Here is a 26,637-nt window from a genome sequence, read left to right on the forward strand (position 1 = left end):
TGAGGAATTAATGTTTAGTGGGTACAGATTTTCTGTTTGGGATGGTGATGGTTGTACAACATTTTGAATGTATTTAATGCATTGAATTACACACTTTTGAATGTTTAAAATTATGTTTTATGCATATTTTGCCATAATTTTAAAACAACAAATTCCTCAGGAGGCCGGGCACAGTGGCTCACACCTGTAATCCCAGCACTTTGGGAGGCCGAGGTGGGTGGATCATGAGGTCAGGAGACTGAGACCATCCTGGCTAACACGATGAAACCCCGTCTCTACTAAAAATATAAAAAGTTAGCGGGGCGTGGTTGCGGGTACCTGTAGTCCCAGCTACTCAGGAGGCTGAGACAGGAGAATGGCGTGAACCCGGGAGGCGGAGCTTGCAGTGAGCCAAGATCATGCCACTGCACTCCAGCCTGGGCGACAGAGCAAGACTGCCTCAAAAAAATAATAATTCCTCAGGAATTCACAATAAACTATTAGAAATGAAAAACAAGTTCAGCAATGTTGTAGGATACAAGATCAATATACACAAATCTATTGTATTTCTATACACTAATAATGAAGAATCCAAAAATGAAATTAAGAAAACAATTCAGTTTACAATAATATCAAAAGAACAAAATACTTACGAATAAATTGAACAAAAGGTGTAAGACTTATACAATGAAAAATACAAAACATCATCGAAAGACCTAAATAAGATACATCTGTGTTGATGGATTAGAAGACTTAATATTGTTAAGATGGCATGACTGCCAAAAATGATAAACAGATTCAATGCAATCCCTATCAAAATCCCAGTTGGCTTTTTAAATCCCAGTTGGCTATTCTAAAATTTATATGGAAATCCTAAAATTTACATGGAAATATAAGGTACCCAGAACAGCTAAAACAATCTTGAAAAATAACAAAGTTGGAGGACCCATACTTGTCTATGTTAAAACTTACTAAGCTACACCAATCAACTCAGGGTGTTCAGGCACAGAAACAGACATATAGATGAGCAGAACTGAGGTCTGGAAATCTAATCAACTGATTTTGTTTTTTTGTTTTGTTTTATATATGTGTGTGTGTGTGTGTGTGTGTATATATATATATATATTTTTTTTTTTTTTTTGAGACTGAGTGTCGCTCTGCCACCCAGGCTGGAGTGCAGTGGCGCCATCTCGGCTCACTGCAAGCTCCGCCTCCCGGGTTCACGCCATTCTCCTGCCTCAGCCTCAGTAGCTGCAACTACAGGCGCCCGCCACCGCGCCCGGCTAATTTTTTATATTTTTAGTAGAGACAGGATTTCACTGTGTTAGCCAAGATGGTCTCGATCTCCTGACCTCGTGATCCACCCGCCTCAGCCTCCCAAAATGCTGGGATTACAGGCATGAGCCACCGCGCGCGGCCTTGTTTTATATTTAGAGATGGGTTCTCACTGTCACCCAGGTTGGAGTTCAGTAGTGTGATGATCATGGCTCACTGCAACCTTGAACTCCTGGGCTCAACTCCCACGTCAGCCTCCCAAAGTGCTGGGATTTCAGGTGTGAGCCACCATGCCCAGCCTACAATCAGTTGAGTTTTCAGCAAAGATTCCATGATAATCCAATGAAGGAAAGAATAGCCTTTTTAGCATGTGGTGCTGGGATAGATGGACCAGGCAATGGTTTCTAATATAACACTAAAAGTATGAGTAACAACAACAAAACAATTGGACTTCATAAAAATTAAAAACTTTTATGCTTTTTGAGGGACGCTATCAAGAAAGTGACATGAAAGCCCACAGAATGGGAGAAAATACTTGCAAATCACCTATCCAGTATATATCAGGAATTCTTACAACTAAACAGTAAAAAGACAACCAAATGTAATTATAGGCAAATAATTTGGATAGACATTTCTCCAAATAGGACATACAAATGTCCAACAAGCACATGAAAATACCCTCAAAATTAGCCATCAAAGAAATGCAAAAAAAAAAATTACAATGAGATAACAACTTGACACTCAGCAGGAAGGCCATCATCACAAGGCTTGATGAGATGTAGAAAAATCGGAACCTTCACAACATTGCTGGTGGGAATGTAAAATTGTGTAGCTACTTTGGAAAACAGTTTGGCAGTTCCTCAAATAGTTAAATGTAGACTTACCATATGCCCAGTGGAGCAGTTCCACTCCCGGATATATACCAGAGAGAACTGAAAACATGCTTTTATAAAAACTTGTACACAAATGTCCATAGCATCACTATTCATAAGAGTCCAAAAGTGAAAACAAATGTATGTCAATTCATGAATGGATAAACAAAATGTGCTTTATGGAAGTTATTATTCAGCCATAAAAAGGAACGATGTACTGATACGTACTGCAACATGGATAAGCCTTGAAAACACCACGTTAAGTTAAAGAAGCTAGACACAAAAGGCCCATATTGTATAACTTCATTTACATGAAATGCCCTGAGTAGGCAAATCCATAGACACAGAAGGTAGGTGAGTGGTTGCCAGAGACTGAGGACAGAGAGGGAGGGGCCATGCGGAGTGATTACTAATGGGATATGTGGTTTCTTTTGGGGGTGATGAAAATGCTCTGGAATGAGATGTTGGTGATAGTTGCATAATTCTGTGAATATACCAAAAATCCACTTAATTATATACTTTAAAAACGGTACATTTTGGCTGGGCTCGGTAGCTCACACCTGTAATCCCAGCACTTTGGGAGGCCGAGATGGGTGGATCATCTGAGGTCAGGAGTTCGAGACCAGCCTGGTCAACATGATGAAACCCTGTGTCTCTACTAAAAATACAAAAAAATAGCTGGGCGTGGTGGCATGCACCTGTAACCCCGGCTACTCTGGAGGCTGAGGCAGGAGAATTACTTGAATCCAGGAGGCAGAGGTTGCAGTGAGCCGGGATCGCACCACTGCACTCCAGCCTGGGTAACAAGAGCAAAACTCCATCTCGAAAAAAAAAATGGTAATTTTTATGGTATGTGAATTGTATCTCAACAAAGTTGTTATTTTAAAATTGTAGTATAGTTTTAATACTTAAATTTAAAGCTTTTACCATGGCTAAATGTGAGCCTCTTTCCCCTCACCGGACAGAGAAAGGCTCTGGCAATGGAAACACACATTCCTGCCAATTAAAGCATCAGAAAAGATTGAAATAAGCTTAATCATGGTTCACAGATTCTGCCAGTGTTTTTCTGGCTAGGCTGCATTTTCTCCTTTATCCTTTCAGGTTTTCATCAGGCTGTGTAAGATAGCTGGCAGGATCTGTGCATAAAGTATCAAAATCATACCACTTTTCAGGGCTCAGATCAAACCTACAAGTTTTGTGGGGGTACCACAGAAGATATTGACTAGTGTAAGGCAACTCGCTATACGAGAGCAACTCTCTGTGTATATGAGAGAAGGCACACCTTTGGTAAATTGCTGAACTGCATAAGAATAACAACACCAGCAACAAACAAACCCTGAGCCTGAGCACCTCAGTGTGAGGTGGGCACCGTATTAGGATGCTGGGAACCTGCCTCTGCCCTTAACCAGTGCACAGTCTAGTGGGGAAAGCAGACATCATGGAAGTGTGTGGACTTTAAGGAAAGGGAATGAAGGGGTGCTACAGTATACAGTAGGTAGACCTGACACCTCATTTGGGGGCTCCAGAAGGCTTCCTGTGTTGACACTTACCTGAGACCTAAAGGATGAGACCACAGAAACAGCCTAAGGTGGTAGAGATACAGAGAGATGGAAGATTATCGAGACTAAAAAGGTGTTTTAGAATTTACATTTATAATATATTAAAGAAAGGAAGGGCGAGGAGTGGTGGCTCATGCCTGTAATCCCAGCACTTTGGGAGGCTGAGATGGGTGGATCACGAGGTCAGGAGTTCAAGACCAGCCTGAGCAACATGGTGAAACCGTCTCTACTAAAAATAAAAAAATTAGCTGTGCATGGTAGTGTGCACCTGTAATCCCAGCTACTCAGGAGGCTGAGGCAGGAAAATTGCTTGAACCTGGGAGGCGGAGCTTGCAGTGAGTCAAGATCCCGCCACTGCACTCCAACCTGGGCAACAGAGGGAGACTCCGTCTCAAAAAAAAAAAAAAAAAAAAAAGAAAGAAAGAAAGAGGGTTGTCTTTTATATGAGAGAAAGAAACTTCCATTTTGTTTCAACCACTGTTACCGTGGGACTTTGAAGCAGCAGGGCTTACATCTGTAATGCTACAAACATCTTACAGAGGGGCCTAATGTTGATCTCTAACTCAAACCCAAAGACAGAAAGATCAGATCAGGAAAAGCAACCCGGACAGGTGTGGAAGTGACAATACTGGTTTGTTACCCCAGGTATGTATCACTGTATCTTTTGTTCTTTACTGAAGTAATATATTGCCAGTCTTGAAAAATGTTAGTGCCGGGCATGGTGGCTCATGCCTATATTCCCAGCACTTTGGGAGACCAAGGTGGGCAGATCACCTGAGGTCAGGAGTTTAAGACGAGCCTGGCCAACATGGTAAAACCCCACCTCTACTAAAAATACAAAAACAAAAATAATTAGCCAGGCATGGTGGCATGTGCCTGTAGTCCCAGCTACTCAGGAGGGTGAAGTGGGAGGACTGCTTTAGCCTCAGAGGTTGAGGCTGCAGTGAGCCATGATTGCACCATTGCACTCCAGCCTGGGTGCAGAGTGAGACCCTGTCTCAAAAAAAAAAAAAAAACAAAAATTGTTCTGAAGAGTCTAATGCGGAAGGGGGAGAAATTCTTTCTCTGAGAATCTCTGTAATTTAAATGCTTTTTGCAGTGCATTCTACCCCACAAATGGGTGTTTTGTCAGTTTTATGTTGCCCTGAATTGCACTGTACCTCTTTCCACACCTGAAATCCTCTTTCTTCCCATTGACATCATAAACTCTGGGATATGTGGAGAGAAATTATTTTTTGATATCCAGCCCCAAAAAGCCTAGCAGTGTTCTGAGCATAGACAAGCACTCCTTCAATATCCATTCCATTCAGTGGGCAGTGTCTCTCCCTTAACAAAAAGAACCTGGCAGAGGCTGGGACAGGCCTGGCCACTGAACAATCATGAAATAAGACAGAGGTGATGGTCACTTAGAGACAAAGGTCCATTGTATTTTAGAGGTAACTAGACAGCAAAGGCAACAGCAGCACATTATGTACTGTGCTGGCATGAGGACTTACCATCCAATTAGGCCATTTTCCTTCTGGCATGTTTTCCATCCAGGATGTGATAACCTCATACACACTGTTCCCAGAAACAGTGTCTAGCATGGTGAGGTAATTATTGAAGGGAAAGTCAGCTTCTTGGATAAATGGCAATCCATAGTACATCACGGTTCTGTCAATAGTTTCTGCATAGGCTTCAGTCCCCATGAACCTGTAAGAGTTGACAAGGTTCGGTGTCATCAGGGCCTGTCAGAAGACTGGGAAGGCACTCCACAGCTGCTTATCTTGCATGTACAAGATGTAGGGGCTGAATGCACACCATTAACCATATAGGACTAGCACCTTCTAGAAAGCATAATCAAGCTGTCACCAAATATTAGACTGGATTAAGAAAATGTGGCACATATACACCATGGAATACTATGCAGCCATAAAAAAGGATAAGTTCATGTCCTTTGCAGGGACATGGATGAAGCTGGAAACCATCATTCTGAGCAAACTATCACAAGGACAGAAAATAAAATGCTGCATGTTCTCACTCATAGGTGGGAGTTGAATAACGAGAACACATGGACACAGGGCGGGGAATATCACACACCGAGGCCTGTCAGTGGGTGGGGGTGCTAAGGGAAGGATAGCATTAGGAGAAATACCTAATGTAAATGACAAGTTGATGGATGCAGGAAACCAACATGGCACATGTATACCTCTGTAACAAACCTGCACGTTGTGCACATGTATCCTAGAACTTTAATAAAAAATGCAAGGCAGAAAAATCCCCCCCCCCCCCAAAAAATGAAACACATTTGACTGCCAGGTCGTGCCACCACACTCCAGCCTGGGCAACAGAGTGAGACTCCGTCTTTAAAAAAAAAAAAAAAAAGAAAGAAAAAAAAAATTTGGATCTCAGTCTATATTGGTTTTTTGAGACAGAGTTTCGCTCTCATTGCCCAGACTGGAGTGCAATGCCGTGATCTCGACTCACGGCAACCTCCACCACCCCCTGGGTTCCAGCGATTCTCCTGCCTCAGCCTCCCGAATAGCTGGGATTACAGGCGCCCGCCACCAAGCCCAGCTAATTTTTTTGTGTTTTTAATAGACACGGGCTTTCACCATGTTGGCCAGGCTTGTCTCAAACTCCTGACCTCAAGTGATCCACCTGCCTCGGCCTCCCAAAGTGTTGGGATTACAGGCATGAGCCACCATGCCCAGTCTGTTCTTTTCTTTCTAAACCTAGAAAATCCTAGGAGAAATAATCTCCTAGAATCAAAAATCAGTAACATCCTGACACTAAAACTCATTGACATCCATGAAGACTTTCTTTAGCAATTCTCATCACTCCATTTAGAATCTGAAGTTTATGTCTGCAAATAAGGTGAGGTATTTTCTCCAAAAGAACTTCCCCTTGTATTTGAGTCCCTATAAAGTCTTTCCTTATTATTGGTGTGCACTCTCAATTGCTGAAAGCAAAACGCTGTTTGGTGAAGACCCATTCACCTGAAATGCTGGCTTTAGCTATGTGAGGCAGCATATTTATGGATAAGTACATGGTCTCTGGAGCCCAACTGCTTCAGTTCAAATCCCATAGTTGCCACTCCTACCTGTGGACATTACCTGCATGCTCAGAGCCTCAGTTTCCTTATCTATAAAATGGAGACAGTAATCGGAGTACCTACTTTAAGGAGATGAATTTAATTTAATTCCTATTGATTCTGTTGGGTGATCTATATAAACTTAATGATGGGTAATTTTATTGAGTATTTATTATGATCCAGGCACTACTTTAAGTACTTTATATACATTATCTAATTTAATCTCACAACAGCCTTATAGAGGTTACTGCTATCACTTTTTTATTGATGAGAAAACTGAGACTTATGTTAATTAACTGGCCCTAGATCACACAGCTACAGAGCAGGACTCCTTCAGGCCTACCTGATTCCAAAGCTGTGGTCCTGGTACTTTAGCTGAAACATATGGATTCATACTGTGCAAGGAAACTACATATCCAATAACAATGATAAAAATAATACTACAGAGAAGGAGCTGGTATTTTATTTTTTTTTCTTGAGATGGAGTCTTGCTCTGTTGCCCAGGCTGGAGTACAATGGCATGATCTCCACTCACCGCAACCTCCACCTCCCGGGTTCAAGCAATTCTCCTGCCTCAGCCTCCCGAGTAGCTGGGATTACAGGCATGCGCCACCATGGCTGGCTAATTACTGTAGTTTTAGTAGAGGAGGGTTTTCGCCATGTTGCCCTGGCTGGTCTCAAACACCGTCAGGTGATCCACCAGCCTCGACCTCCCACAGTGCTGGGATTACAGGCATAAGCCACTGCACCCAGCTGGAGCTGGTTCTGTTTTTTTGGTTCTTTTTTTTTTTATTTTTATTTTTTTGAGATGGAGTCTCGCTCTCTTGCCCAGGCTGGAGTGCAGTGGCACAATCTTGACTCACTGCAACCTCTGCCTCCCGGGTTCAAGTGATTTTCCTGCCTCAGCCTCCCAAGTAGCTGGTATTATAGGTGCCCACCACCAGGCCCAGCTAATTTTTGTATTTTTAGTAGAGACAGGGTTTCACCACGTTGGCCAGGATGGTCTCGAACTCCTGACCTCATGATCCGCCTGCCTTGGCCTCCCACAGTGCTGGGTTTACAGGCATGAGCCACTGTGCCCAGCCTGGAGCTGGTTTTTAAAAAAGAAAAAAACAATGGTTCATAGTTAACATTTAGCTAATATAATCTCTTTTTAATTAACCTAATTTTCACAAAACTCCCGTGAAGTAGTAGTGTGATCGATCTGCATCATTTTACAAAAGAGGAAACTGAAAGTCAGCAAAGTAAGCAAACAGGAAAGGAATATGGCAGGCCCTGGTATAACCAAACTGTAATCAATTATAATTATGCAGGCTTGTTACATTATTACTTGAACCTCCAAATACACTTGGTTGTGAGGGATACACTGCAGATCACACACTAAGCCTGGGAAGAATGAGAGCATGTGCCGTGGTCACCTGTATCTGCCGGGCTCCGTGCTGTATTGGTCCATGGTCTGCCGGAAGCTGCGGACGATGTCATGCATTCCCACCTGCGTGGTGGTGAAGTCATGGTACAGCTCCGAGTATTGTGTGACCGTGTCCTTTGAAAACCAGGACAACATGGTTATCATTTCATACATCGCATGCCCACAGCTGGCTCTATGTGAATGTAGACAACCTCTTCAAAGGGCTCAAGCCAAGCGAGACACACATTCAAACATGGTTTTGTGGATGGAGAAGAATACTTCATTTGATGCTCAAGTTGTTAACTTTATAAATCTACTAAGCAATATTTCTCTAGTAAACTGTCACCCATTTTAGCAAATAAATTTTACCAAGCAAAACATTGATTACAAAGTCCTCCTCAACATGTAATTGTCAAAATGTTTCAGACACTTTTAAAGACAAAGAAAATGATCTTAGTGGTTATAGAGCTCATTATTATACTTTATCTGCTCACAAAAATATTAACATCATGCACTTAAATTTGTTTCTTTGCCACCACTATCCTTTCTCCTTACTGTTATACTTTTCTCAGGGTTTCAGTAAACTTTTCCTGATTTCTATATCTTTGTAGGATTTCTAAGTCAATGTCTCATTTTTATGTCTTTCTAGGATGACAATAATCTCCTAGAATCAAAACAAAAGATAACATCTCATACAAGCCAAGGCCTCCTCACTTGAACTTATGTCAGATGACAAAATTGCAGGAGTAAATGTCCTCTATTTTGTGGCCCTTGGTAGAGGCCACACTGTCCATGTCTTCAGAACCCTTGTCACTGAAGGACGCCAAGGGATCCCTCGCTCTGGAGGGAACCAGTGGAAAAAAAACACCTCGTGCATATGCATTTGAAACTCTTGCGCATTTCCTAAAGAAATGAACCGAGGTGCTTGCTAGACACAGGACAAAACTCATCTTTGTAATTGGTATCTCAGGCTGAGAAAGAAAACACTCATGATGACATTTTCAGAAAAGGCAAAAGAAAAACGTTTAAAATAAAACTTTACCGGGATTTGGGTCTTATTTACTTGGATCTCATCTCTCAGATGCTTTGCTTCTAGGAGAAATTTAACAGCATCAAAGCTAAAACCATCAACACCCTTTGTGAGCCAGAACCGTAAAATTTCCTAAAGATGAAGAAGCAAAATGCTTGGTTACATTAACTACACTTTATTATCACAATGTTTCATAAAAGTTTTGACTGTTAATGACTTGGCATCATAAAATAGATATCTACATATAGAACAAGCACAGTATTCACGTATTCACATAGCCTATTTTTTATGTATTTAGCATAACTGCCTTACTATAATGTACTCTCAAGTAACTGCATTTAGTGACTCCCACATCTCCTTCATATTTGAATTCAGAATTACAATTAGTTACGTTTGTAATGGATGTTATGAGGATGTTTCCAAAGCTTAGAGAATCCACTAGAAATGAAAGAATGAAACCATAATAAAAGATAGGACTCAGGATAAACTGGGAAAGTTTCTTATCTCCCTCATGCCCAACTCCTTAAGTGTCACTGCAAACTTAAAAGAAAATAACACATTGTTCAATAGTTAAATATTTCACTCCTTACTAGGAAGGCGAATGAGAGGTGAAGTCCTTAGGTATTAAAGGATCTCCTGCTAAGAGTAATATGGAAGGAACACAAAACAGAATCAACCATCAACCGAGTAAATAACTAAGAATAGTGATGATCCTGTGGTAAAACTCAGATACAAGTGTTGTCTCGAAGACACTCAGATAATAAAAGATGAAATAGGCCAGGTGCGGTGGCTCACACCTGTAATACCAGCGCTCTGGGAGGCTGAGGCAGGCGGATCACCTGAGGTCAGGAGTTCGAGACCAGGCTGGCCAACATGATGAAACCCCATATCTACTAAAAATACAAAAATTAGCCAGGCGTGGTGGCGGATGCCCATAATCCCAGCTACTCGGGAGGCTGAGGCAGGGGAATCGCTTGAACCCGGGAGGCAGAAGTTGTGGTGAGCCGAGATCGGGCCATTGCACTCCAGCCTGAACAACAAGGGCAAAATTCCTTCTTAAAAAAGATGAAACGTACATTATTCCACTGGCTTTAATTTCACAGAAAATTGATCCCAAGCAAAAATAGTTAAACCTGAAAATCCAGGTTCTCATACATTGCATTTTATTCTTTGGTGACAGAATTTCTTCCTAAGGTGTGTGCTGGAAATCCAATTATTGTATGAATGCCCCTGGCTCTCTCTCCTCTCCTGCCCTACTCTCCCAACACACCTTGCTAGAGAGAAGGTAGTCATTGCCTGCTCAGCCTCTCCCATGCCTCACCTGCTCCTGAGCACATCACCGTGGCCTGCCTGGTTCCCAGGCATTTTTAATGCTGAAGCCAAAGATTAGAGAGATGAAGACTGGTGCAAATAAGTGGTTAGGTCGGGTGCGGTGGCTCACGCCTATGATCCCAGCACTTTGGGAGGCTGAGGTGAGTGGATCACTTGAGGCCAGGAGTTTGAGACCAGCCTGGCCAACATGGTAAAACCCCGTCTCTACTAAAAACACAAAAATGAGTCTGGCATGGAGGCATGCACCTGTAGTCCCAGCTACTTGGGAGGCTGAACATGAGAATGGCTTGAACCTGAAAGTCGGAGGTTGCAGTGAGCCGAGATCATGCCACTGCACTCCAGCCTGGGTGGCAGAAGGAGATCCTGTTTCAAAAAAAAAAAAAAAAGGGCAGTGGCGGAGGTAGGGGGTGGACAGTGTGGCCAGAGGAGCGTAAGTGAATAGAAGGAGGTAAAGAGAACTAGCTCATCATGCTCAGCTTTGTAGCTAACAGGAAAGATCTGGGATTTGTGTGAGAGTGATAGGAAACCTCTGGAGGGATTTTTAAGCAGAAAAGGCTGTGGGCTGACTTACATTTTTTAAAGATCTGATGTGTGAAGAATCAACTGTATAGTATGACATTTCCCCAAAAGGTTAAACATCAAGTTACCATAAGAACCAGCAATTTCACGCATAGGTATATACCCAAGAGAAATGAAAATTTATGTCCACGCAAAAACTTGTTCACAAATATTCATAGCAGCATTATTCATCATAGCCAGAAAGTGGAAGCCACCCCAATGGTCTGTCCATATGATGAATATTTGGCCTTGGAAAGGAACGATGTGCTGACACATGCTACAACATGGACGAACCTTGAAAAGATTTTTCTAGCCAGGTGTGATGGCTCACACCTGTAATCTCAGCAATTTAGGAGGCTGAGGTGGGAGGATCGCTTGAGCCCAGGAGTTCTAGACCAGCCGGGCAACATGACAAAACCCTGTCTCTACAAAAAATGAAAAATTAGCTGGGCGTGGTGGTACACATCTGTAGGCCTCTGACACAGCACCTGGTACTTAGTGAACCAATTGTAGCATGAAAGAATGACGTATTGAGCCTGAATAACCAAACATTACAGAAGTACAGCAAGTTCCCTGGCTTCAGGTCTACAGAATAGTTGGGGACATGTGGGACAAGGGATGGTCACCTAATAATGCAGGTCCTCATGAGCGTAGATACCTCTGCCTACAGGGCTGCAAGAGCTTCAAGACATTTCAAAATAATGTGGGTGGGCACCACAGGAGAAGGAAGAGCTAGAGCTTGAACTTGACCTAGATGACCTGGTAGGATTTCAACGGAGGGTGGGAATGGGACAACATGAGCCAAGCATGGAGGCAGAGGCTGGCCTGGCCTGTACTGGGACAGGTGGGAAGACCAGGTGACCTTGAAAAGCAGAGGGCCTGAGCCTCAGCTACTCGCCTCAACCCCCCAGCCAGCCCCTCCCAGCGAGGCCTGCTCTAGCACCTGCTCACAAGCTCTGCAAAGGAACAGTGGCTCTCCCTACTTTTCTCTTGGCTCATCTCTTGTTGTATGGAAGGTTTCACAGGAATGTATATATCGTTTTAGAGCAGAACCATCAGTAAAGTACTAGAGTTAAACAACCAATTTTCACCTGTGGAGGGGAACAGAGCCACAGATCCCAAATGACAACTATCCTACAGTTCACTCGTGTATTAGAGTTTGTTCTCATGCTGCTAATAGAGACATACCTAAGACTGGGTAATTTGTGAAGTAAAGCTGTTTAATTGACTCACAGTTTCACAGGGCTGGGGAGGCCTCACAATGATGGCAGAAGGCGAATGAGGAGCAAAGTCACATCTTACATGACAGCAGGCAGGAGAGTTTGTGCAGGAGAACTCCCATTTATAAAACCATCAGAACTCACTATCACGAGAACAGGACGGAGGAAACCACACCCATGATTCAATTATCTCCACCTGCTCCCTCCCATGACACCTGGGGATTATAAGAATTCCAATTCAAGATGAGACTCGGGTGAGAACACAGCCAAACCATATCAACTTGTTTTGACTTGAAGCGTTTCTTCTATCTGCATGTGAATATGGAGGTTTCAAGTCAAGGGTCTCAACAGCTAAATGCAAGGGTTAATACTGCTCACGTCAATTCACTTTAAGCTGAGATTTTGAACAGTGAAGCTCGAATCAATTTTTTATACCTAAGAGCAGGTTCTGGGGCGAATAACTCTTATCATGGGCACAGGTGACCCAAATAACCTCCAGTAATCTCTACCCAGTGGAATTTTTCTCTGGGGCATAAAAAACAAATTTGTTCTTAGTAGTGCCTTTCTCTTTTACCAAATTCATCCATTCAGTAAATATTTGAGCTCCTACTATATACCAGGCACTTAGGCAAGCCCTGGAACTACAACCACAAGCAAAATACAACAGACACAGCCCTAGGTCTCCCGGGATTATTTTAGAATCTCCAGCTAGACAAATAGCAACACAAAAATATTTAAATCACAGCTGAGATAAAGAAGAGAAACATGGTAATACAAGAGGGTAAAACAGCAATTCGCCCTGAGGAGGGTTTGCAACTGGCAAGCAGGAAGTGGCAGCCATTCATCAGAGAATGGGCTAGAGAAGTCTTGGGGCAAAGCAAGGCACCTCATTTCTAGAACAGGTTTTCAGTGGCTTCAGGAGTGACCTTATTATGAAGCTAACCAAACTTAAGCTTCAAGACCTCTCACTTTCACCCATCTAACTCCCCTTCTTTGCTCATTCTAAATAAATGCCAACTTTTCTGTACTTAATTTTGTGCTCTATTTTAAAAGGCCCTAAATTACTATGAGCTTCAGACCCCACGCAACCCGGGTCCACCCCCAGGTGGTGCTGTTCTTTAAAAGTGTGAACATTGGTTGGGGCAGAGCACGAATAACTGAAGGCATCCAAGCAGCCTCTGACAAAAATGTGGGAAAACATGAAGCACCATTCTGTGTAAACATCAAGTTTTGGGCACTGATTTCCTAAAATAAAGCCAGTCCTTTTCTTTACAGAGTCCAGATCTCAGCACTGTGAAATATTGACCCGACATTAAACATGAGAAACTTGTACCCCACAGATGGTTTATGGTCCTGGCATAATCGAAAATATTATCATTGTTTAATGAGACAAAACAGTAAAAGCTTGATGGACATTTTCTGAAAGTCATTTTAAATGCTGATAATTCAGATTATCACCAAGATAATCCAAAATTTGCTCTTGAAAAATATTTGCTTCATGTTATTTATTCTCTCAACCAGGAGAGAAAAGAGAGCTTCAGATTTTAATTGTTAACCCTCTTTACTCCAGTGAAGGTCTTCCCAGGGTTCCAGATGCAAAAATGGGCACAGAGCCTGCGTCGGCTAGGTCTAGTGACCCACATAGGTGCCGTGGACTCTGGGAACTGGACTGTACACTACGTCCTTGACTCCTGTCTGACTCCCATGACATCACACACTCCTGATTTTTCCGCTGGGAACCTTTTAACTCTTCTCTTTAAATAACTCACTGCTCTGAGTGAAAAGAAAGCAAGTCAACATTAAGGAAGCAAGTTAACATATCCAAATGCACCGAACCTCAAGCCAAGCCTTTCCTTTTCAGATGGCTGACATTTGGGGGCCCGTTTACCTTAAAAGCCATGTTTGGGAAAAGCCCTGTCTACTCTTACATGTGACGATAGAGAAGACATCCTCTTTGGCCAGGCATGGTGGCTCATGCCTGTAATCCTAGCACTTTCAGAGACCGAGGTGGGAGCATCACTTGAGCTCAAGAGTTCAAGACCAGCCTGGGCAACGAAGTGAGACCCTGTCTCTACTTAAAAACAAAACAAAACAAAACAAAACAAAAACAAACAGAAGACAACCTCTTGAAAATGTCATCAATCCCAGGTTGTCCATCTCAAGAAGGAATGAGAAAGGGTATTTCAGAGTACAGGGGAAACTATTCCTCTACTTAGAGACAAGAGAAAGAAAACTGACCCTACTCATGTTCAGAAACCTTGGAAAAATTCTTTGCTAACTCCTCCAGAAGCAGGAAGTAGAGGAAAGATCAAGGACTTCAGAATCTGACCCTCTGGGTACAACCCAGCTCTATTGCTGTCCAGCTGCATGACACAGGGCATCTGCAAGACCGGCTAAGGCTCAGTGTCTCCATCAATAACACAGTATGGAGGGTTTCTGTATGGAGTAAATAAGGTATTGCTGCCAGAGTCAATTGACTTTTCAGTCTTCTTTTTTTTTTTTGAGATGGAGTCTCACTGTCACCCAGGCTGGAGTACAGTGGTGTGATCTCAGCTCGGCAACCTTTGCCTCCCGGGTTCAAGCAATTCTCCTGCCTCCGCCTCCTGAGTAGCTGGGATTACAGGTGCCTGTCACTACATCTGGCTAATTTTTATATTTTTAGTAGAGATGGAGTTTCACCATCTTGCCCAGGCTCGTCTCGAACTCCTGACCTCAAGTAATCCACCCACCTCGGCCTCCCAAAGTGCTGAGATTACAGGCATGAGCCACCATGCCCGGACCCCTTTCAGTCTTTATGTTACCCAGTCTCTCTGCATCATTTGACACTGTTGACCAATCTCGTCTTGTAGAAACACTCAGATACCTTAGCTCTGTGACACCCTGGTTTGCCTCCCTTCTCTGTCTCTTCTGCCGTTCTTTGATGTCAGTGCTCCTTGGGGCTCGATCTTACACCCTCTGGACATTTCACTTCACAATAGTATTTATTTACTTATCAATTTACTGACTAACAAGTACTGTATACAGTAAAAAACACAGCATCCTAAGTGCTTTACAAAGGTTAAACCATTTAATCTTCACGTAACCCCATTAGGTACATACCATTATTGTCCCCCTTTACCAGTGAGGAAACTGTGGCTCAGGAAGATGATGTGCCTTTGACAAGGTCATGGTTGGTAAGTGGTGGCAGCAGAATTGCAACTGTAGGGCACTCTGACTTATTTGCTAGGCTGGCTTCCTTTGTTTTTTCTTTTAATGGGAAGCTCTACCAACACCTGGCCCTCATTCGCACGTGAGCAATTTGCTCCAGCTAAGTTGCAGCTGACCCTCTTGCTCACCTTACCCAGCCTACTTCTCTCACCAAACACCTGCCTGAGCTCTGTAGACATCAGCCATGTTAACAAGTCCCAAAGTTTTACCTCTAGACCAGACTTTTCCCTGAGCTCCGTGTCCTCATATCTTTTTTTTTTCCCCCAAGACAGTGTCTTGCTCTGTCGCCCAGGCTGGAGTGCAGTGGCATGATCTTGGCTCACTGCAACCTCTGCCTCATGGGTTCAAGCGATTCTCCTGCCTCAGCCTCCCGAGTAGCTGGGATTACAGGAGCCCACCACCATGCCCGACTAATTTTTGTATTTTTAGTAGAGATGGGTTTTCACCATGTTGCCCAGGTTGGTCTTGAACTCCTGACCACGTGATCCACCCACCTCAGCCTCCCAAAGTGCTGGGATTGCAGGTGTGAGCCACCGTGCCCAGCCCAGTGTCCTTATATCTCACCGTCCACTGAACACTTGGATGTCTCACAGGCAGCTCCAACTCTCCATACCGAAGATACTTCCCTCTCTCTTCCTGTGTCTCTTGTCCCAGAAAATGGTCCTGTCACCCACCCCATATTCAAATCTGAAACCTGGGGTTCACACGGGACTCCTCTCAGAGTCCTGATGATTTCTCAGGACCTCTATGCCTCCATCACTGGCCTAAAGCCACCAGAGTTTCTTTCCCGATTACTGCACCATCCTCCTCCCTGGCCCCAAAGCCTCAAAACCTGCCCTACTCAAACCCCTTCTCCAAAACCAGACTGATTTCTCAAAATGAAAAAACAACAACAACAAAAACATGCCCATACCTAAGACCTTTTAAACCCATATCCTTACCAGGGCATTCAGTGGTGCTCCTGACCTGGACCCTGGTGACCTCTCTAGTCTCATCGGGTCACTCCCTGCTCTATATATCACATCCCAGTGATATTGGACAACTCCCAGCACCTCTAATGTGTCATAATCCATGCTTTCCTCTGCTAGAAACACTCCCACCCATGCCTCTTCATTTGGCTCATGCCTGTTCCTCAGGTATTTCACCTTCTCTGCAAAATGTGTCCAGGTCAGACGCTTGCCCTGTGTATGCCTACCTCCTACTGTCATGACCGCTTGGCACATTTTATTGTAATTGCCTGTTTAATTGTCCACCTCCCAGTCCAGAATATAAGCCCCAGGATGGCCACAAAAGGTATCTATCTTACCAGCCCCTACACCCTTAGCACGTGGTCAAGACACACAATACCTATTGTTAAATGAGTGAATTATTATAATAATGTGCCTGGCATAGAGGAGGTGCAATAAATGGCACAAGTATTATTATCAAGCATAGAGCTAGATAATCAAGCAGGTAGTGAGTGAATTGTGTTTTGAATTGAGCTGCTGCCTCCAGCAGTATCATGCTTAGTAGGGAAAGAACAGAGCCTACACCTATGCTCTGGGTTCCTTCTTCAGCTGGGTCTCCCTAGCAGTCCCTACCGTGGGGCTCAGCATTCCCATATGGCAGGTCTAGGATCACTCCAGACATGAGGCCAGACCATCTGGAGTCTCTTCCTTGCCATGCTGCTAACCTGCTGGGTTACTTCACCTCTCTGTGCCTCAGTTTCCTCATTTGTCAAATAAGAAATGTTGAGGACCAGTAAAAACCAAAGTGATTGGAAAAGTATAAAATAGCATACAAATATACAGCCCTGATACCTCAGAGAAGGTTTTCTGGCTTCTTCAGGTAAAGCACTCAAGCCCTAAGAGGTTCAGAGCAGAGCCAAGTCCCCTGATGGCCAGTGCAAAGGGGAGGAGAAAGACACGGAGAGCAGAGGGTGCTCTCCGCTGTAATTTCCCCGCATGCCAGCCTCCCACTGTGCAGATAAAGCAAAATCTGATAGCAGCGGGGAGGAAGTGGGCTCAGGCTCCAGGAGTACAAGTTGGTATGCAGGCAAGTCATTCCAAATGCCTCCTCCACACAAACCCTCTAAGCTGCAAATTATTAACCTGCTTAACTCTACTGCAGAAACAAGCGCTGCTGGGGGTAAGGTGGGGAGGAGGGTGACAGAAGTCTCCTTCATGCCAAAGGTCCCTTTCCGGGAGCAAAGAGGCTTTCCTCTCAGTTTCTCAGCATTTCTTATTTACTTCTAACAGTAAATCTTCTAAACCAGTCTTGCAAATAAAGTCTAATCTCTCAACCGGAGGCAGTAATGATTCATCACATGAGGGATTTCAGCCAGAGGACCAGTAAATAAGGATCCTATCCACACACTCCAAGTCTTGGGTATCTGGAAGAGCACAGCTGGGTTAGTCAAAAAAATAATTAATGTATTGGCTGGCACATTTTGGCAGAATTTATCACACTTGTCTAAACATCCCCAGACAATTCATCAGTGTTGCCACAAGGAGACTGGAAAAATCCACTGCCTGATAAACCAACTGTAAAACAGCTGGTTTACACTCACATTTATCAATTTATAACTGAAAACCTCCTTGAAAAAACTGTGCAGAAAAAGCGAAGCATGCAGAAGGAAACACATACATTGCCTACACATACAAAGCAGGTGTAGGATTGTGGTTAAGAGCATGAACTCAAGTCCCAGTGTCTGGATTTCAATCCTGCACCATGACTCCCAAGGATGGTGACTTTACCTATCTAAGCCTCAATTTTCTCCTCTGTAAAATGATCACAAAACCTCGTAAATTAGGCTTATTCTGAGCATTAATCTATCCAGGTACAGCACTTAGCACATAGAATGTGTGGGGAGAGCGTGAGGCGTGGGGGGTATGCAAAGGAGTTTGGGTGATGAAGAAGAGGAGAATCCACAGGCTACAAGAGAAGTTTAAAACTAACCCCTAGTTAGTCTGCTGACCATGTTTACACCCCACAACCCCATGGAGACAAGGTGCCCTCACTCATGGTGCTTACTTCTGGAACAGATTCCAAAACAATTCATACAAATTCTGGAATCACCAAACATATATAGTTTAAAAAAAAAAAAGGCTTAAAACTAAGTAGTCTGTAGGAATACATTTAACAAAAGAAGTACAAGACATGTACTCTGAGAACTACAAAACATTGTTGAAAGAAATAAAAGAACATGTAAATAAATGGAAAGACATCTCACGTTCATGGATTGGAAGGCTTAATATAAGATGGCTATATTCAATGCGATCCCTATCAAAACCCCAGCAGCCTTATTTGCAAAAATTGTCAAGCTGACTCAAAAATTCGTATGGAAATCCAAAGGACTTGGAATAGTCAAACAATATGGAAAAAGAACAAAGTTGTAGGACTCACACTTCGAGATTTCAAAACTTAGTACAAAGCGCTAGTAATTCAGACAGTGTGTGGTACTGACATAAGGACAGACAGATAGATGAATGGAACAGAATTGAGAGTCCAGAAATAAACTCATGCATTTATGGTCAATTTATTTTCAACAAAAGTTGCCAGACAATTCAGTAGGGAAAGAATAGTATTTTTAAACATATATTGCTGGAATAACTGAATAGCCACATGCAAAAAAAAAAAAAAAAAGAAGAAGTTGGACTCCTTACCTTCACACCCTACATAAAAATTAATTTAAAAATGGATCACAGACAACCTAAAATGTAAGAGCTAAAGCTACGAAACTGAGAAGAAAACATAGGAGTAAATCTGCATGATCTTGGATTAAGCAACGGTTATTAGATACGACACTAAAGGCACAAGCAACAAAAGAAAAAAATAAATAAATTGCCAGGCGTGGTGGCTTATGCCTGTCATCCCTGCACTTTGGGAGGCCAAGGCGGGTAGATCACCTGAGGTCAACATGATAAAACCCCTGTCTCTACTAAAAACACAAAAAATTAGCTGGGCGTGTTGGCACATGCCTATAATGCCAGCTACTCAGGAGGCTGAAGCAGGAGAATCGCTTTAACCCAGGAGGCAGAGGTTGCAGAGAGCCGAGATTGCACCACTGCACTCCAGCCTGGGTAACAAGAGCATAACTCTGTCTCAAAAAACAAATAAATAAATAGGACATCATCAAAATTAAAAACTCTTGTGCTTCAAAAAGCACCATCAAGAAAGTAAAAAGACAACCAACAGAATGGGAAAAATTATTTGTAAATCATGTATCAAGAATACATAAAGAGGCCAAGTGCAGTGGCTCATGCCTATAATCCCAGCACTTTGGGAAGCTGAGGCAGGAGGACTGCTTGAGACCACAAGTTCAAGACCAGCCTGGCCAACACGGTGAAACCCCGTCTCTACTAAAAATACAAAAATTAACCAGGTATGGTGATATGCACCTGTAATCTCAGCTACTTGGGTGGCTGAGGCAAGAAAGTTGCTTGAACCCAGGAGGTGGAGGTTGCAGTGAGCCGAGATCACACCACTGCACTCCAGCCTGGGTAACAGAGTGAGACCCTGTCTCAAAAAAAAAAAAAAAAAAAAGGAATATGTAAAGAACTTTTACAACCCAATAATAAAAAGACAACCCTATTTAACAATGGGCAAAGGGCCAGGTGCGGTGGCTCACACCTGTAATCCCAGCACTGTGGGAGGTCAAGGAGGGAGGATTGCTCCATACCGGGAGTTCGAGACCAGCCTGGCCAACATAGAGAAACTCCATCTCTACAAAAAATACAAAAATTAACTGGGCGTGGTGGCACGTGCCTATAGTCCCAGGTACTCAGGAAGCTGAGGTGCAAGAATCACTTGAGCCTGGGAGACTAGGGTTGCAGTGAGCCAAGACTGCACCATTGCACTGCAGCCTGGGTGACAGAGCGAAACTCTATCTAAAATAAAATAAAATAATAATGGGCAAAGGATTTGAATAGACATTACTACAATGCAGATATACAAATGAACAACAAGCACATGAAAAGATGATCAACGTCTTTAGGCATTTGGCAAATACAACCAGTGAGATGCCGCTTCATACCCACCAGGGTGACTGTAATAAAAAACACATGCAGTCACAAGTGTTGGTGAGAATGTGGAGAAATTAGAGCCTGTACGCGTGGTTAGTGGAAATGTAAAATGGTGCAGCTGCTTTGAAAAACAACTTGGCAGTTTCTCAAATAAACATAGATATAGATACCTACCAGGGATGCACAGATACAGCATGATTCCGTTGTATAAAGTGTCCAGAATAGGCAAAACCTATCTAACTGAGGCTTAGGTGGGTAAAAAGATAGAAAGTAGATTTGTGGTTTCCAGGGGGTGGGGGAAGAAAGGGAGGAGGCCATAAGGAGTGACTGCTGATGGATATGGCGTTTCTTTTTGAGAAGATAATAGTGTTCTGAAATTAGGCCGGGCACAGTGGCTCATACCTGTAATCCCAGCACTTTGGGAAGCAGAGACGGGTGGATCATCTGAGGCCAGGAGTTTGAGACCAGCCTGGCCAACATGGCAAAACCCTGTCTCTACAAAAATACAAAAATTAGCTGGTCATGGTGGTACATGCCTGTAGTCCCAGCTACTCGGGAGGCTGAGGCAGGAGAATCGCTTGAACCGAGGAGGCACAAGTTGCAGTGAGCCAAGATTGTGCCACTATACTCCAGCCTGGGTGACAGAGTGAGACTGTCTCAAAAAAAAAAAAAAAAAAAAAAAAAAAGGTGATGAAATTGGTAGTGATGGTTGCACAACTCTGTGAATATACTAAAACCACTAAATTACACACTCAAAAGGGGTGAATGTTATGGTATGTGAATTATATCTCAATTAAACTGTTATTTCAAAATAAAACTAAACTAAACCAAGGGTTCTAGGTGCCCCTAGTGACTCCAACATGACAGCTTACATCCACTCTGTCTGGCTGATGTGGCGAGCTGTGGAAAGGCACCCACTGCTCCCTGTTCTGTTCAGGTCTCCTCCCCGCCTACTTGGCTCAGAGGACTCCCCTACTCACCTAAGTTTCTGGCCACTGTAGCCATAGGAGCAGCAAGAACAAGAAGAAGGACATAGCTGTTACGTTTTGTGAATTGTATTGTGAGAACTGATCAGCCCCCACTGCTTACTTCAGCGCCCTAACCCATTTCACTCCAGGATACTGGTAGGGTTGCCAGATAAAATACAAGACACTCAATTACATTTCAATTTCAGGTAATCAATGAATAATTTTTTGGTAGCAGTATGTCTCAAATGTTGCATCATTCATTTAAAATTTAACTGGATATCCTGTATTTTTATTTGCTAAATTTGGCAACCCTACACTCTGGTTTCCATGCCATCCCTGAAACACACGAACTACACTCTCACCTCGGGACCTTTGCATTGCTTCTTTCTGCCTGAAATTCTCTTCCCCCAGATAGTCTCATGGTTCCCTTCCCACTTCAGGTTTTTGTCTAAACAGCATCTCATCATAAGAAGGCGTCTCCTACACACCTTATACAGAAGAGCCACTTTTACCTGGCACTCCGATGCCCCTTCCCCTCGGCATTCACCACCACCTGACATTTACAAATATATATATATTAGTGGCTAATTGCCTGCTTTCCCCTCAGTACATTGGAGACTCCTTGAGGGTAAGGCTTCTTTTATTCACTGCTGCATTCCTAGTGCTTAGGACAGGGCCTGGCATGGAGAAGGCAATATGTTAATATTTACTGAATGAGTACAGAAGTGTTGTGCATGGGTTATCCCATCTATTCTTCCAAACAGCCCTATGAAACAAATACTGCCACCAACTGTGTTTCATAGATGAGACAGCTAAGACATGAAAGTCAAATAACTCATCAAGAGGCCCATTGCAGATGCAGGAGCCAGACCCCAAATGACCCACCTCCCTGCACCAGCTCACTGTCACAGGCACTGCACAGCTCACTGTCACAGACACCGCACAGCTTACTGTCACAGGTGGCGGGGCAACTTGGAGCTCGGGTGGCAGGTGTTTCTGACTCCTTCCATTTAGGGTACTCTGGGTTAGATGAAGGAAGGAGCCACAAACACGTCTGAGAGTCTACATTTGCACCAGACAGCTGAATCCTGGATTTAATTAAGGCTTGATTTTTGCCTACACAATTATTGTGGAATATAAAGTGTTTCAAATAACTATAGAGTATTTCAAATAACTAAAGGCTTGATTTGCCTACACAATTACTGTGCAATATAAAGTGTTTTAATAACTACCTAAACTTCCATTAATGGAGAAGTCTGTGTGGGTATCTATACTCACTTTTATTTCTTCTTGAACATCAGGATTGCGGAAATTTAAATCAGGTTGCTCTTTCATAAACTGGTGAAAATAACACTGGTTTCGCACTTCATCAAAGTGCCAACTGGAGTTTCCATATACACTTAACTGGCAAACAAAGAAAACAGCACATCAGTTACACATAATGGTATTGCCAGCAAATAAAGATCACTGTCCTCCCTAATCCTTTGCAGGCAGAGTATGTAAATCCTGAGAGTTTTCCTCTATGCACAGCAGCAGGTTAAAGTAACCCCTCCAAATACTCCCCACCCCGTTGGCCTAATGCCGAACAAACAGAGTTGCAATGTATTTTTATAGTAGAGGCTGTTTGTAACAACTGCAACAGCAAACCAGCGCTCTCAAATCCAAGACAAGGTCAACTTAAGGAACAGACATTAATAATGTATTTTCTTGAATCTTCTGTACAGGGTCTGAACTCTTGTTTGTGAAGAGAAGCAAAATGGTAGTCAATTTGGAAGAAAGACACATTCTGCTCATCTTGGAGCTTGAGTCCAGATAGACTGAATATTTAAATTGTATCCCCAGAAAAGTATTAGAATCCTTCACTTAAAATCTCTACCAGTCTCCAAGAATAAAAAGCAACTTCAAGTGTTGGTACTCAGCAATAGTTGACTCTGTCACTGGTCTCCTCTGTCTGGAAATGCTCACATGTATGGCCCCAAGGCGTGACTCTCCCAGCTGCCCTCCCACATCTCTGACCACTCCTTAAGTCAACGCGGTGGGCCCCTGAATGTGAGAGCTTCATGGGGCTCTGTCCTAGGCCTTTTGTCCATTTCATGTTAAAGAGAACATCTGGAAAACATTTAAAAACTGAGAGGTTTCACATAAATCTTTTTGAGTTGGAAGACGTAGTTATGCTGGGTCCACATGTCCATGGCAACAAGAGGCAGATGCTGAGTAGCAGCTGCTGCCTTTCAAGGACATGCGCCCCTTCCAGTTCAACACACAGCCCGCCTGGACACAACCAGGGCAGGAGATTTTTAGTGTACATGATCAATAAAAGATCAGTATCCAGAATACAAAAAGAACTGAAGAAAGCAATTTCAAAGGGATAAATAATCCAAAAGAAAGTAGGGGAAAAAAACCATAAACAGGTGCTTCGCAGAAATAGACACTCAAGTGAATAAATGTAGGAAAAGATGTTCAACATCATTAGGAATTAGATAATTACTGTATTAAGAATTAGACACATCATTAGTAATTAAATAAATATAAAATTAAGATCTCAATGCCATATTGTTTTAAGTCGGGGCTGGGCATGGTAGCTCATGCCAGTAATCACAGCATTTTGAGAGGCTGAAGCGGGAGGACTGCTTGAGGCCAGAAGTTCAAGACCAGCTTGGGCAACATAGTGAGACCCCATATTTACAAAAAAAATTAAAAAACTCAGCCAGGCATGATGGTGCGTGCCTGTGGTCCAGCTACTAAGGAGGCTGAGGCAGTGAGGAATGCTTGAGCCCGGGAGCTCGAGGCTGCCGTAAGCTATGATTGAGCCACTACGCTCCAGCCTGGGCAACAGAGTGAGACCCTGACACAAAATAATGATAATAATAATTTTTAAATAAATATTACAAAGTTGGGCAATACCAGGAATTAATGAGAACATGTATTTTTTTAATACTTCTGTGGGGGATATAAATTGGTACAACCATTTTGATAATTAATTTGACACTATCCTGCAGAGCTGAGCATGCAACATCCTGCACAGCAATTTTACTCCTAGTTATTTACCTTAAAGAAGCCTTTGGTTGGGCGCGGTGGCTCACGCCTGTAATCCTAGCACTTTGGGAGGCCGAGGTGGGCAGATCACAAGGTCAGGAGTTCAAGACCTGCCTGGACAATATGGCGAAACCCTATCTCTACTAAAGATACAAAAATTAGGCGGGCGTGGTGATGGATGCCTGTAGTCCCAGATACTTGGGAGGCTGAGGCAGGAGAATCACTTGAACTGGGGAGGCAGAGGTTGCAGTGAGCCAAGATCACGCCACTGCACTCCAGCCTGGGTGACAGAGCAAGACTCCATCTCAAAAAAAGAAAAAAGAAGACCTTGCACATGTACCCCAAGATAGATTAATGGGAGTGTTCATAGTAACATCGTTCATTAAAAAATAACCAAAACAAAACTGGAAGTAGCCCAACTTCCCATCAACTGAAGAGTGGGTAAGTAAACTATGGATTGTTCATACAGTGAAATATACAACAATGAAAATATATGAGCTACCTGAAGCTACATGAATAAATTGTGAAAAAGTTAGTTACAGAAGACTATACCTAGCGTGATACTTTTCATAAAGTTCAAAATAGAAGAAACTAAAAAATAATTTTTTTAGAGTCGAAGTCTTTATACTACAAGGTTTTTATCCATCATATACATATACGTATTTTTGAACATATTAACTATTACATTAGAAAATGCAACCCTGACTATAGTGAACAACTAACAAAGCAATGGAAAAACTAGATACAAAAAAGGCAGCTGTGACCATTCTATAAGCAAGAAGTGATATGGTTTGAGCATAGCAGCAATTTTTAAAAGCAGACTGTGGAGCTGGAATGACTAGATCCCATCGTTAGCCCTGTCATTTATTAGCTGAATAACCTCAGTCTGCCTATCTGCAAAACAGGAATTACACCTGACTCATAGGATTATAGAGTGGATTAACTAAGTTAATGAATATAAAACACTTAGCACAGAGCCTGGAACAGAGTTAGTATTTTGTAAATGTTTGCTAATGTCATTGCAATTTCAACAAGTCAGTGAACTGGAGGAAAAGATTAAAGAGGTGAAACTGCCAGGGCTTGCTGACAGCCTGTTCCTCAGGCTGCATGGTGGTACCATTCACTGAACCTGGAGACGAAAGGTAGGGAGAAGATCACACATCACAAAGTCGGCCTGGAAATGTGTCAATTCTGAGTGTCCTTGGGTCACCTAAAAGTTGACGTTTAAATATTTATAGAGAAGGTCCAGAAGAGAGAAGGAGGACTGAAGGAGGAAGGGATGATCCAGAATAAAGGCAGGAGAGAACACAAACCCGAGCAAGGGGAAGCTCTGGCCTGGGACAGAAGCAGAGCTGCCAGATGAAGTGCAGGATGCCCACATCTGAATTCAGATCAACAACACATATTGTTGAGTATAAGCATGACTCATGCGGCCAGGCACAGTGGCTTACACCTGTAATCCCGGCCGTTTGAGAGACCGAAGCAGGAGGATCACTTGAGCCCAAGAGTTCAAGACCAGCCTGGACAACATAGTGAAGCCCTCTCTTTACAAAAAAATAAAATACTAGCTGGGCATGGTGGCACACACCTGTGGTCCCAGCTACTTGGGAGGCAGAGCTGGGAGGATTGCTTGAGCCCAGGAGGCAAAGACTGCAGTGAGCCATGATCAAGCCACTGCACTCCAGCCTGGGAGACAGAGCAAGACCCTGTCTCTGAAAAACAAAAATAAAAAAGAAGGTATGGTCCACACTAAAAACCTATTTATGCACTGCTTATCCAAAATTCAGATTTAACTGGGCATTCTGAATTTTTATTTGCTAAATCTGGTCACCCCAGAAAGGAGGGATGTGGCCTCTGTTGTAAAAGGAGTGAGTAGGAAGAGGTTGGGAATGGGGCAGGCAGGCTTGATGGCCTCTGTTTTCTCTGTGAAGTCGAGTTTGCTGCTGAGAGTGATCGGGGCAGAGGCAGATACGATGTTTGAAAAGACGGAGGGAAGGAAAGTTGATCAGTTGGAATTAGCAAAATTCCCAAGAAGATTGGATGGCTCAGTTCAGGTGGGGACAATGAAGGTGTGATATCTCCAGAGACTCAACTACCAGGATTTAGGCAAAAAGAAA

The 26,637-nt window shown here is 43.1% G+C and overlaps 1 protein-coding gene across 3 annotated transcripts in view; it reads right to left on the bottom strand.

The window, feature by feature from the left end:
- SLC3A1 (solute carrier family 3 member 1) overlaps positions 1-26,637 on the bottom strand; it is a 55,819-nt gene that overhangs the window by 22,159 nt on the left and 7,023 nt on the right. For 2 of the 3 annotated variants that reach the window (XM_077959636.1, XM_015112274.3), the window contains exons 4-7: positions 22,763-22,888; positions 9,209-9,328; positions 8,177-8,301; positions 5,182-5,377 (exon numbers count right to left, since the gene is read on the bottom strand). In XM_077959636.1, coding sequence (XP_077815762.1) covers positions 5,182-5,377; positions 8,177-8,301; positions 9,209-9,328; positions 22,763-22,888 — 567 coding nt within the window. The remainder of the gene's footprint in view (positions 1-5,181; positions 5,378-8,176; positions 8,302-9,208; positions 9,329-22,762; positions 22,889-26,637) is intronic. The other variant, XM_077959635.1, reaches the window with a different exon arrangement.

The sequence above is a fragment of the Macaca mulatta genome, chromosome 13 (assembly GCF_049350105.2).
Source record: "Macaca mulatta isolate MMU2019108-1 chromosome 13, T2T-MMU8v2.0, whole genome shotgun sequence".
NCBI lineage: Eukaryota > Metazoa > Chordata > Mammalia > Primates > Cercopithecidae > Macaca > Macaca mulatta.